This window comes from Ipomoea nil, unplaced genomic scaffold (genome assembly GCF_001879475.1).
Source record: "Ipomoea nil cultivar Tokyo-kokei standard unplaced genomic scaffold, Asagao_1.1 scaffold2845, whole genome shotgun sequence".
NCBI classification, from domain to species: Eukaryota; Viridiplantae; Streptophyta; class Magnoliopsida; order Solanales; family Convolvulaceae; genus Ipomoea; species Ipomoea nil.
The window spans coordinates 3,339,201-3,352,654 of NW_017619273.1; the positions used below are offsets into that span (position 1 = coordinate 3,339,201).

A 13,454-nucleotide genomic window follows, 5' to 3' on the forward strand; every position below is an offset into this window, starting at 1 on the left:
CGTGTTTGACTTTTGATGATACAGAAATGGTCGAATCTTTGTGTGAAAAGATTCGAAAATTACAAGGCTTTTTGGAGGAATCTCACAAGAACAACATCATCATCAGCAACCAGGCAAGGAGAGTGTTGGAGTCAAAGATCAGAGGTGTAGCTCATGATGCAGAAAGATGGATTGAATCAGAATCTTTATCAAACCTTGCAACAAGTAAAACGAAGAATTGAATGAATTGAACGGAGGTATAATTATCAGATTGAGAGAAATAGCAACCATTCTGTAGAGCCGCAAAGAAGAAACACAGTAGAGAATATCAAAGCTAGTAGTTTCTCTGAACCTTCATCTTCAGATCTCAAGAATGTTGTACTGGTAGGACGAGATGATGAGTTCCTTACCATAATGGAGAAGCTCATTTCAGATTCAGAAAAACGAGAAGTCATCTCCATCTCAGGAATGGGAGGTATTGGAAAAACTACCTTGGTTAAAAGAATCTATGAAGATTGAGCAATTATTTCTCATTTTGATGTCCGAGCATGAGTTACAGTATCTCAAGAGCATAACCTTAGAGAAATACTCATTGTCCTTCACGGTTCTATTGTTGCTAATGGAGTAGGCAACTCTGATCTCAAAGATGAGCTACGTAAAAAGCTGAGTACTCGGAGGTACCTAATTGTCGTAGAAGACATATGGAGCGTTGAAGCTTGGGATGACATCCATAGATGGTTTCCAAAAGAAGATTTCAATGGGAGTCGAATACTATTGACTACACGACTCAAACAGGTGACTAATTATGCTAGTTCAGGTAACAATTCTCTTGACATGCGATTCTTAAATTTCAACGAAAGTTGGAATTTATTTTACAAAAAAGTATTTGAAGAGAAAAGATTTTCCTGTGAATTTGAGCCGGTGGGTAGAGGTATTGTTACAAAATGTCAAGGATATGGATTGCCTCTAACAATTATTGTGGTTGTTGGGCTTCTCACCTCATCAAACAAGACATCCCTAAGACAGTGGGAGAACGTTGCTGAAAATTTGAACTCGTTGCTTAATACAGATCCCGAAGAAAAATGTTCAAAAAATCTTTCACTAAGTTATGAAAACTTGCCTATACACTTGAAAGTTTGTTTGTTTTTAAAAAAAAAAAAAATTATTTTAGTGTTTTCCCAGAAGATATCGAGATTTGTGTGAAAGCATTGATAAGGCTATGGGTTGCCAAAGAATTAGGTGAGACTTACTTACATTCTTCTAAAAGGTTGAAACCCCAACCCTAAAGTGAGACTTACTTACATGGTCTTGTAGACTGAGGTCTACTTCAAATTGATAAGCGGAGTTCCAACGGCAAAATGAAGTCTTGTAGGCTCCATGATCTGTTGCATAGCTTTTGCTTGAGAGAAGTTGAGAGGGAGAAACTTTTGTGTGTTATAAATGAGAACATGCTCCAAAGAATAATGAGATCAATGTCAACAGGCTCGAATCCAAAAGCTCGCCGTTGGATTTCAAGTCAAATAATAAGTGATTTGGATGTGTCAATTACTCGAGCATCCCATGAAATTCGTTCCATTCTATACTTTATAAATGAGTTTAAATGGACCTACTTATCCCCCAAACCATTTACTTGTCTTAAACTGCTAAGGGTGTTGGACATACGTCTATGTTTGATGGATGGCATACCAAGTGAAATAGTGAATCTTGTTCATTTGAGATACTTAGCTCTGAAAAATCATTCGGTATTAAAGTCACATACAATAAATTTAATTATGAATTTTCTAATTCAAATTATGAATTTTGCAAGCTGTGCTCTGAGCCTTATAATTCAATGGATTGTTTTCTTCATGGTTTATTCGTATTTATTCTCTTCATTTCTTTTCTTTCCTTTTTTTTTTTTTTTTTGAATTCTGTTTCTAGTGAACATGTGCGGCAGTTCACAAGAAGAGAGGATGCGGGATATATTAGCTCGAAAAAGAAATTGATATATGTAAAAATAAATAAAAGAGTAGTTTTGTAATAAAATAAAAAGATTTGTGTTTTGAGATTAGAATATAATGCCACAATAAGTATTGGATGTATATGTAATTTTTCTATAGAGGAACAGAGACATATTTATCTCACTTCTGATTCTTGATGATAGAGAAATGCTTGAATCTTTGTGTAAGAAGATTCGATTTTTGCAAGCCTTTTTGGAGGATTCTGACAAGAAGAACATCAACAAGGAGAGTGTTGGAGACAGAGATCAGAGGTTCGGCTTGATTTTGTGTAGTTACAATTTGTGTCGAGGATAAGGAAGAAAAAACTAACAAGTGCGGGATCCATTGCAAGTGATAGAAGTGGACCCCACGTATATTTGTATCACAAAATAGTTACGTTTTATGTTATTTTATGTTAAAAATTTCAACAAAGACCAATTTGGTATATGGTGCACCAGGGCGCGCATTGCATTGTGCGCCCTGATGCAAAACGACGTCGTTTCAGAATTTTATTTTATTTTATTTTTTAAATTTCGCTACACAGTGTTGGCGGTTAATTTTCCTTAAAAAAAAATCTCATGTTCAAAAATGTACATTATTTTATACTAGAATACACATAATTGTATACATGAATGTACATAATTGTATAAACAAATACACATAATTGTATAAACAAATACATATAACTGTATAAAAAAAAAACACATAATTGTATAAACAAATACACATAAATGTATAAACAAATACACATAATCACGTCAACTCCCTACATAACTTATCAAAACGACGTCGTTTTGGGAGGCGCGGGACGCACAGTTCTATGTGCGCCGTGGTGCAGGGTATAAGTATACCATGGATCATGGTCTACATTGCATTGTAGATCTTGGTCCAAAATGACATTTAAATTATGTGTCTAACATATTATGTGTATGCAAATTATATGTCTTTAATAAATAAATTGAAGGCACATAATATGTTAACTACAAACAAATAATATGTCGTTAACTTATTTTGTGCTTGTAATTTACGTATTTGTGTCTGTATTTAACAAATTATGTACCTTTAATTTATTTAGACTTATAATTTATTAATTGAAGATACATAATATGTTAACTGCAAACACATAATTTTTTGAACAAACAAGATGGTCTCTGCTCTATGGTATAACAATTCACCAAGTCATCAAGTTATCAACCTATGGTTGTGGTCTTGTGGAAAAGATGAGGCTACAATATAATGTCTAATTTAATTTCAATGCAACCAGGGAGCTAATGGAATTCGGGTCAACCAATTCAATTTGAAGCTGTACAATCTATGTTCGTGGCTTGCAACTTTAGGAAAAAAAAACATAATGGACTGACTGAAGTTTAATTCCTTGCTTAGTACAACGTCTCAAGCATGAGGATCTACACGAAATGGGCACAACACTAGAGCATTGATTCTAGAATTTGAATAATTCTAAGGTTTCTATTGTTGTGAATTGTTGGCACAATAGTATAGTATGGTAGTAGCTTAAAGTTTTAAAATGTCTTGTATTGGATGAACAAGTATGAATGTTAGTTCAAAGAGGTTTTTTGCCTTGCGCAGAACCATTGTCTTCTCCTTAGCTTGAATTGAGTTCATAGCTAGGAAACTCATTAAGGGGATGTTTGGTAAATGACTATTGGCTGATTTGGGTTAGTGGGTATAACTAGTTCATAGTATTAGCTGTTTGTAGAAAAGTGTTTGGTAAATGACTGTTGGCTGATTTGGGTTAGTGGGTATAACTAGTTCATAGTATTAGCTGTTTGTAGAAAAGTGTTTGGTAAATTAGTTGTTAGCTGTTAGCTGATTACATACAAATGACTTTTCAAAATGTTAATTGAAAAAGCTACTTTGAGTAGCTTTTTTAATTTTAACATTTTAGAACAAAGAATTATTACAAAAAGCTAATTAATCAAACACTTATATTGATTGTTTAGTCAAGTCAAACAACTAATAGTAGTCAAATAAGTCAAAAAAATTTCGAATAAAAAAAATCCCGAATATGAGCATGTGTGATGATAAAGAAGCTGAGACTAAAATGGAAGCTCTGGAGATGAACTTTATTGAATGATGTGAAAAAAAGGAAAAGTCAGATACAGAGATGAAGCTAGCTTATATACAAGTATACAACGGTTAAAACAGAATTGAAGGGGAAAATACAAGAATACCCTCAGCTCTTGTCTGCACCCTCTAACACCCCCATAAGCCATAAGTTGGCTCATGTAAATTTTGAACGCCCAACATAGAAACAAACAGACGAAAGGGAGAGACCGGTAGGGGCTTTCTAAAGCCACCAACAACTTGGTTATTTGAACCGTCTTTATTTTAAAATTTTATTTTTTATTTTAAAATAGTCTAAATTTAATAATAAATGTATTTTATTTTATTTTATTTTCAATTCGGAACATGAACCGGCCGATCTGGTTCGCGATTTTAATAAACTCTAAATATCAGGTTTCACTTCTAATTGTAATTAGAATATTTTGATTTGGTTTCTATAATATCTGTTCAGTTTGAATCAAATTGTGGTCATAACATTTTAGGGGGAAAACAACCACTTGAATAATTCAGGGAATTATTTTTCCTCACTATAAAGTGCAAAATACGTATATCTCTGAGAGTTTTTTTCACTATATCAGCTTATTTAATTCGGAGAAAAACATTTTTTTTAAGAATCAAATTGGTCACTAAACTTTACACATAAATATAATTGAGTGATTAATTTTTTTTAAAAAAAACAATAATAAAAAATTACAATTGACTATTTAAATAAGTCAAATTCATACAATCAAACAAAAAATTACCAATATCACGTATAAACTATTGGTATAGTAGTTAAAATTTTAAAAATTAATTTTCAAATTTTGATTTGATGCATATTAAAAACGGCATACTCGCCCCATGCTTAATGTGATTCATATTATGCGGTCTTGCTCTTCTTTTGTCAAATTATGCCGTGAAAACGTGTCCACCTTGCAAGGTGGACAGTTTCATAACGGCATCGTTTTCAACGAAAACGAAGCTGTTCTAATTAAAAAATATATATATTTTTCGCAATCGCACAGTTTAGAAATTATAAATCTACAGTATAAAAATTATGAATCTATAGTATTAGGTTTGTGAACATGTGATAGAGCTATATGTTCATAATTTTATAAATATATGTTCATAATTATAGAGTTATATGTTCATAATCTTTTATGTTCATATTCCCAATTGTTGAACTCTGTTTTCACAAATCACAGAACTATATGTTTATAATTTGATAACTATACAGTTTAAAAATTATGAACTTACAGTACATAAATTATGAATCTACAGTACATATAGATATTATGAATCTGCAGTATAGAAATTATGAATCTACTATATAGAAATTATGAATCTAATGTATTTAAATTATAAATCTACTGGTTTAGAAATTATGAATCTACAGTATATATTTTATAAATTTACAGTATAGAAATTATGAATCTATAGTACAGAAATTATGGGGATGCGTCGTTTGGAATAGCATAATCGTTCTCTTCTTCTTCTTCTTCCTCTCTACAAAAAAAAAATAATAATAAATAAATAAATAAATAAATACATCCAAGAATAAAATAATCAATTGAATCATAACGCTTAAAAAGATGCAAAATCATATCCACAATTTATATTAGAAAATATATATTACCTATGAATCAAAGTACAAAAGTTGTCCTCCACAAAAAGTGTATCATCTCCGTAGCCCAACCGCTCTTCTTGAATCTGTTTAGCAGAACTAAGAAGGGAAGATCGACATCTGATTAACAAAATTAACCGCAAGCAGGTATTTTCAGCAAAACTAGCAGGAAATTCCTCTAAATTCCTACACCTTGACAAAATTAGGCATTCAAGAATGGAGAAATGAGCACTACTCCAATCCTTGAGACCTGACCTTTCAATTTTCAAGTACTTTAACCTGCAAAATTCATTCTTCCTTGTGTTCCACTCTTGGCCACTGAAAGCATACCCTATCAATTTTAGAATCTCAAGGTTGGGCAATGTGCCAATAATGGCCATATCCTCCCGTGAAAGATAAGTATGATAAAGTGACAATTTTTTGAGGTTTTCTGGCAAAGCTGTCAAAAGCCGAAAGTAATTGTTAATTCTTTTATATGATGCTGCAATTTTCAAGTTCTCCAACTGCTGCAAATTGGCAAGACCATTAAGTGAACCAGGATGCAACTCTAAAACATGGTGGCAATCAATGTAAATCCCAAGTTTCTTCACATTTGGAATTTTTTTGAAGTCTAGACCTTGAAGAGGTAGATTCAACCAAGATAGAGCTTGTAGATTTCCTTGGACCAATGTTGGGAGATTGAGGAAACAACCATTAAGATAAACATGTCTTAATTGTGGCATATCCGAAATATTAAATTCTGGTTTCGGTTGCAGTACATCGGTGTAGAGAGTAAAAACAATCAAGGTTTGCAAATTTCGAAGCTTAAACCATTCTAAATCTGGAAAGAACTCATCAGTTCTTAAGGCTAAATATCTCAAATTAACAAGATTCACTATTTCACTTGGTAAGTGATGCTCACGAATTAATCTTGAAGATATGTCCAACAGCCTTAGCACCTCAAAACAAGGAAATGGGTTGGAGGAAATATTATCCCATCCAAAATATAGAATGGAACGAAACTCCAGGGGTGTGTCAGTCTCATCATACCTTTCTCTAGTAATTTCCAAATCCAAATATATTAACTGACTGCTAATCCAACGGCAAGCTTTTAGAACCGAGCATGTTGACATGTTTCTCTTTATTCTCATGAGAATGCGTTTAAGAGCATGCTGTTTCTCAAGTCTACCCATCTCAACACTTTTCTCATTTACAACACACAAAAGCTTCTCCCTTTGAGCTTCTCTCAAGCAAAAGTTATGCAACACATCATGAACCCTACAATACTTCATTTTATCGCCAAAACTCCACTTAATAATTTGAACTAGACCTCTGTCTACAAGATTCTGTAAGTAAGCCTCACCAACTTCTTCCATGGTTTCATTCAACTCTAGCTTTAAGAATCCCTCTGCAACCCATAGCCTAATCAAATTTTTCACACGAATTTCACTATCTTCCGGGAAAACACCAAAATATAAAAAACAAACTTTCAAATGCGGAGGTAAGTGGTTGTAACTTAACGAAAGTATTTTTGAACATTTTTCTTCTGGATCTATGTTAAGCAACGAATTCAGATTTTCAGCAATATTCCTCCACTGGTTTACTGATGGCTGGTTGAACGAAGTTAATAGCCCACCAACCACAATAATTGTTAGAGGTAATCCTTGACATTTTTCAACAATACCTCTACCAATTGTCTTAAATTTAAGGGAGACTTTTTTTTCCTCAAATACTTTCTTGTAAAATAAATTCCAACTTTCATTGAAATTTAAGAAGCGCATGTAATGAGGATTGTTACCTGAACTAGCATAGTCAGCCACATGTTTGAGCCGTGTAGTTATCAATATTCGACTCCCATTGAAACTTTCAGGAAAACACCTATGAAGGTCATCCCATGCCTGGGTACCCCATATATCATCTATAACAATTAGGTATCTTCGATCTATCAACCTTTGACGCAGTTGATTTTGTAGATCAGAGATATCTCCTCCATTGGTGTCAAGAAGGCTAAGGAGAATTTCTCTAAGGTTATGTTCTTGAGATACAGTAGCCCATGCTCGAACTTGAAAATGAAAAATAACTGAGGCATCTTTATAGACTCTTCTAACCAAAGTTGTCTTTCCAATCCCTCCCATTCCCACAATTGAGATGACTTCCAGTTTTTCTGAATGTGAAATGAGCTTGTGCATTATGGTGTCAAACTCATCGTCACATCCTACCATCACATCCTTGGGCTCAGAATAACGTTGGGAGAAAGTTCCAGCTTTGATATTCTCTATTCTTTTTCCACTTTTGGGCTCAGCAGAATGGTTGTTATTGCTCTTAATCTGAATAATCCTCTGTTCAATTGATTCAATCGTTCCCTTTACTTGTTCCAAGGTGTGATAAAGACTCTGAGGAGGCTTAAGTGGGTGCTCTACCTGGTTGCAGCACAGATAAAGTTGATATAATTGGGATTCAATCTTGGCTTCCGCATCTTGAGCCACACATCTGATCTCTGACTCCAAAACACTCCTTGCCTTGTTCTCAGAACCCTCTAAAAAGGCTTGCAAATATCGAATCTTCTCACACAGAGATTTGATGGTTTCTGTATCGTCAAAAATCAAACACGGAAGGGGTTGAAGAAAATGGAAGTGTATTGTATTTAGTAGAGAAGTGATATGAAGGAAAGCAGCCATAGAAGATAAAGTTAAGTGGAGAAAAATGGTTTCAGAATGAAACTCGGAATCACAAAGAGATGAAGCAATGGAATGGATCTGATTATCTTTCATCATCAATAGCATTCTTTAAGCCATCATGTAAGTTAACTCTACCGACAGCCTGGACACGTTCGACTTGAACTATGATAAAATATGCTACAGGCCTACAGCTGACCTGGCCTGGAATTCACCAATATATAATATGGTGATATTATGATATTATCAAAGTACTGACCTGGCCTGGATTAGTCTTGTGGGTGACATTATTATTATTATTTTTTGAAAGGATGGTGACATTATTTGATTTGACTAATTTTTATTACTATACTATATAATAAGTAGTATGGAGGTAGGAAATTGCATTGCTATTTTCCCTCATAAATTTTGCCTAATATTTTCTCTCATTTATATTTATTACTAGTATTTTTTTATGCGCGATGCGCAAAAAATAGGTGCCCAATATTAATAAATTATATTAAAATTTTAAATTTATTTAGATTTTAGATATTTAAATTATTCTAAATAATAATAATAATGTAAAACATTTTTATAAATTTGATATTTATACTTTAGCTAATAATTAACATATAACTCAAATATATAATGTGCATATATTATTATTAATGAAGAAGATAAGAAAATATATGGTGGATGCATGTGCATAGTAACAATAGTGGAAAAAATAACGGAAGTTATAACGGTAGGGGTATGTTTGTCCAAAATATTTTAAAGTACAACTCTTATAGCATAATGTATATAAAAAAAAAAAAAAAAAACTTAATGAAAACAATGGACATAAATGAGGGATATAACTTTCATTCACACTTATTATGTTTTTAGATATTGGGTGTTATGAACTGGTTAATCAATTTACTTTTAAGTTTTAATTAAATAATAAACAACTATTGGGATACTATCCCACCTGACGCTATTTCAGCTTATCTATGAATACAACCCATTGGTTGACCTTCAAAAAAAATAAACAACTCAATCAAATAGTGTCATGTCAAGATAGGATTAAAAGAAATAAGAAAGGAAAATTTTAGGTGAGATGTGTAACATTACTCATGAAATCCTCTATCCTCTATTATAATAAAGCCAAACATTTTTAGTAAATAAAAAAATTATGTTTTCTCACCCATGAGAAACGACGGTGTTCTGCGTTTGAAATGTTGTTCCATTTTTGGGCACCGATCAAATTGCTTTAAAGTTGTTGTCCACTTTCCATTGAATAATATATTGCTCCATTTTTCCACCCAAAAATTTGGCTTCAAAGATATGGAATATTTACTCCATTGACTGACAGTTGTTGTTCACTTTCCAATAGTACTTTATTACTTACGGTAGAAGCAAGTATGGTGTTCAAGAAGTACATCATTTTGAAACTAAATTTTGGTGGGAAACTACCTATAAATAGTGCATATTAATTGCATAGATGGTGAAACCCCACATTCATTTGCATTGTAGTTGCTCTATCTCATGAAGTTGTTAAAGAGATAGAGAATAATGAAGAAACTCACACGGAGAATACATATAGGATCAAAGAGGAGACAAGCTGAGAATGACAAAGGTAAAGCTCTTTGAGAACAAGACTGGAGACTATGAATCCTATATATCAATTATATATATTGCAAAAACTTCAGGCACTACATTTTCAACGGGCAGTAGAATGAAAGAAATTCTCAAAAGCAATTTTTAAAGAAATTTTTAATTGCACTACATTGCAAAAACTTCAAGCACTACATTTTCAAAAGCACTATCTTACCCACAGGAGATCACTCTTGGTTTTTGTACACAGATTAGTCTTTAAAAAAGTGAGGTAATTACGATAAAAATTACATAAAGAATTTAAAAAATATATCGTGTGGAATTAATTAAACCTAAACTTATCTTTTTCGGAAAATACTGTAGTACACGATATTTTTAACTATCTTGCATTTGCCTCAAGAGTAATCTCTTTTTCATCCTATCTTTGCTTCAATAAGACTTAGCAAGTATTCATATTTTAAACCTGCAAAACAGTGTTTTAGGGTTCAATTGTTAGGTGAAATCTAGAAATTAGCTTTACTACACAATTCTTGCTAGAAATTTAACCAAATTTGTAGCAAATCGGAGATGAATGCAGCAAATCCAACAAATATACTAACAAATACTGAGAAAGATACACCTCAGTATGAAATTCTTATATAAAATAGTAATGCATGTGATTTCGAACTAACTATTTAGGAAGATCTATTCTTGAATCGGATCGGACTTAGGCAGATTGTTGAATCTACATTTGCATTAAACAGTTTGGGTTTCGTAAATATTAAAATAAGCCAATTTGTATGATAAGATATCAATTTCTTGAAAGATATAACATGCAAGTTACCTTTTATGCAAGATTCAACCTAGAATTTGTATGATAGGATATAAATTTCTTGAAAGATATAACATGCAAGTTACCTTTTATGCAAGATTCAACCTAGAAATTGAAGGGAATAGCTATGATCTACACATCAACTAACCCCTACGTTCTTGCAGTTATTATGGAAGGAGATACCCACATATACTATCTACGCCTATGCCTCCGACATAGAGGAGCAACCGGATACCAGTGAACCACAAAGTCATTGATTTATTGGTAATATTATTACTATACCCAGTTGTAATTTTTGAAATTTAAAGTAATAATAATATTATCATTAGTAATTAGTAATAATATTATTAGTAAGAGTATTGTGGTCCAAATGTGTTCATAATGTTACTAGTATTAATGTGTTAATAAAATATTAGTATTATTATTAATGTGTAAATGTTCAATACCATGCTATGTGGAGTTCTATTTTTTGCTGATATATACTATTATTGATTTTTTAGAAAATCAAAGTTTATCAAGTGCTAAGATAAAAAAAAAAAAAAAAAAAAAAAAAAAAAGACAGTATTAGGGGGTATTTTGGTTGATAGTACATCAAAAAATATGTATACGGTGTATTCTAAGCATCACTATCTACACCCCTTAGTGTAATTTCTTTTGGTGAGACATTAAATTGTATAATTTACTAAATTCTTATTTACAAATATTATTGTTGTTATAAATGATCATGAACCTTTTTATGTTTTATAAACTAATTTGTATTTGACTATGAAACATCGTTAAATTATTATTTTTGTTACATTTGCAATTTTTAAATATATTTTGTTGGTGTGAAAAAATTACTTTGGTGTTTGTATAGTTTCCATATATTAGTTTTTATGCAAAGTAATGAAAGATGTGAATACTAAAAAAAAAAAAACGAATTAATATAGATTGTTAATATATGCCGCTGGCCTCATACACGAGAAAATGTTCAAAGATTTGCCTGTATATATTTATTTGAGCTTGCATAATACTTATATATTTTTTCATTTTTTAGTAAGCAATGCGGATAACCAATTGTTTTCAAAACAAAAAATGCAGATTACCATTTTAAAGAAATTAAGAAATTTTAATAATGATTGGGTGAATGGATTTAACTCAACGTCACAGTGTCGCGATCTAAATTCTGAATTCGATAAAGTGAGTGATTTTCAAGCAACTACATCAAACATGCTCAATTGTAATTATCAATAATATAGGTCAAAGAAGAAGTAAAAATAATTATTATTATATTAGTAGCACATTTAATCCAAAAATTTCTTCCTTAGGTGTTGATAATGGTATTTGTAATTCAATGCGGATGTATCTATAAAACAATGGTGAAGATCACGTGTCATCCCTTAGCACGTTCAATTGTATGATTAAAGAAATTGGGGAAGTCTGTGGCCAGCAAGAAACACAACAAATGTTAATGATGGTTAGTTTACATTTTTTAAAAATAATTTTTAATGAAATTATTGTAGCTAAAATTTTAACAAACTATTTTAAGTTTCAGTTCAATACATAAATTTTGGAGATCCAAATGATACATGTGAGCACTGCAGCTGTTTTTATTGGTACAAGGAAAGAACCAACAAGATTAAAACGAATAATGTATAACATTCTATTTTATAAGTCATCATATTATATACAAAATTTAGTTCATTCCAATATTTAGTGAAATCATGTAATTAGTTAAGGTACTTAAATGTCTTTTGTCTTAAACAATTACAATATAATTGTCTAATGATTTATTTAGTATAGTATTAAAACAATAGTTATAATACGTAATCGTGCATTGCACGGAACAAGATCAATGAAAATTATAAACCTGAGTCCAAAATCGTGAAACCACGTTTCCAATTTAAGGTCTTGTTAACAGAATAAATAATCAAATAAAAAACATAGCATAAAAAAAAGATATATAATCCAAGACAAAAATTACAAAGAGAAAAATAAATAAATAAATTAACATAAAAATTGAATCTTTAGGGATGGTAATATCCGGTTTACCAAATTCCAAACCTAAACCCAATTACTTGGGAGAGAAGTAAAATTAACGGTCTTTTTTTGTTTTTTTTTTTTTGAAATAAGAATTAAGTGTTAGGGAAGCAGGGGCTCTCAGTTTCCATAATCTCACTCGACTAGCTTTCCAAAATTGCTCTCTTCAATCATTATCGTCACTCTCTCTGAGTTTTGGGTTTCATTCGCAGCAATGACGACGGAGAAGCTACTCATCACTGAATCGAAGAAGCTACTCATCACTGCATCGAAGAAGCTCCTCATCACTGAATCAAAGAAGCGTGGTTATGATGATGACTTCAATGTAGAAGATGATGATGCCGGAAAAGAAATTAAGAGGCGCCGGAGAATAGAGTACTGGGGTATTAGGGAAGACTGCGAGAGGGCACTGCCGAAGATGATTCGCAGAGGTGGGTACTGGAATTGCGAAAACAAACCTAAGATTCATCAAGCTTGTCTGCGAAATCTGAGAGGCGGAAGGGATTGTCAAAAGAAAACGCCGCCATTGCCCAAGGAAAAGGAAAATTGTAGGTCCACGACTGCCGCCATTGATCATGCTTGCACTACTACTACTACTTCACTTACTGTTGATGTTCATCAGCTTTCTCCAACAAAGGCTTTACGTGCTGCCCAGATGAAGAAACGGTATGCACATCTCATTGTCAAAGCACATCAAGCGCTCATGCCTCAGGGAGATATTGTTCACCATCTGAAGCAACAACAAGAAACAG

The 13,454-nt window shown here is 32.2% G+C and overlaps 1 protein-coding gene and 1 pseudogene across 1 annotated transcript; one reads left to right on the forward strand and one right to left on the reverse strand.

Moving 5' to 3' along the window:
• The first annotated feature begins 225 nt into the window (after positions 1-225).
• Positions 226-949, forward strand: LOC109159842 (annotated as a pseudogene).
• A 4,494-nt stretch (positions 950-5,443) lies between these two features.
• Positions 5,444-8,446, reverse strand: LOC109160184 (putative late blight resistance protein homolog R1A-10). Its single transcript, XM_019308398.1, has 2 exons — positions 5,659-8,446; positions 5,444-5,528 (listed from the first exon to the last, which is right to left on the reverse strand). Exons 1-2 carry the CDS (start codon positions 8,406-8,408, stop codon positions 5,471-5,473), a joined length of 2,808 nt encoding a protein of 935 aa, XP_019163943.1. The 5' UTR covers positions 8,409-8,446; the 3' UTR covers positions 5,444-5,470.
• Between the last annotated feature and the right edge of the window lie 5,008 nt (positions 8,447-13,454).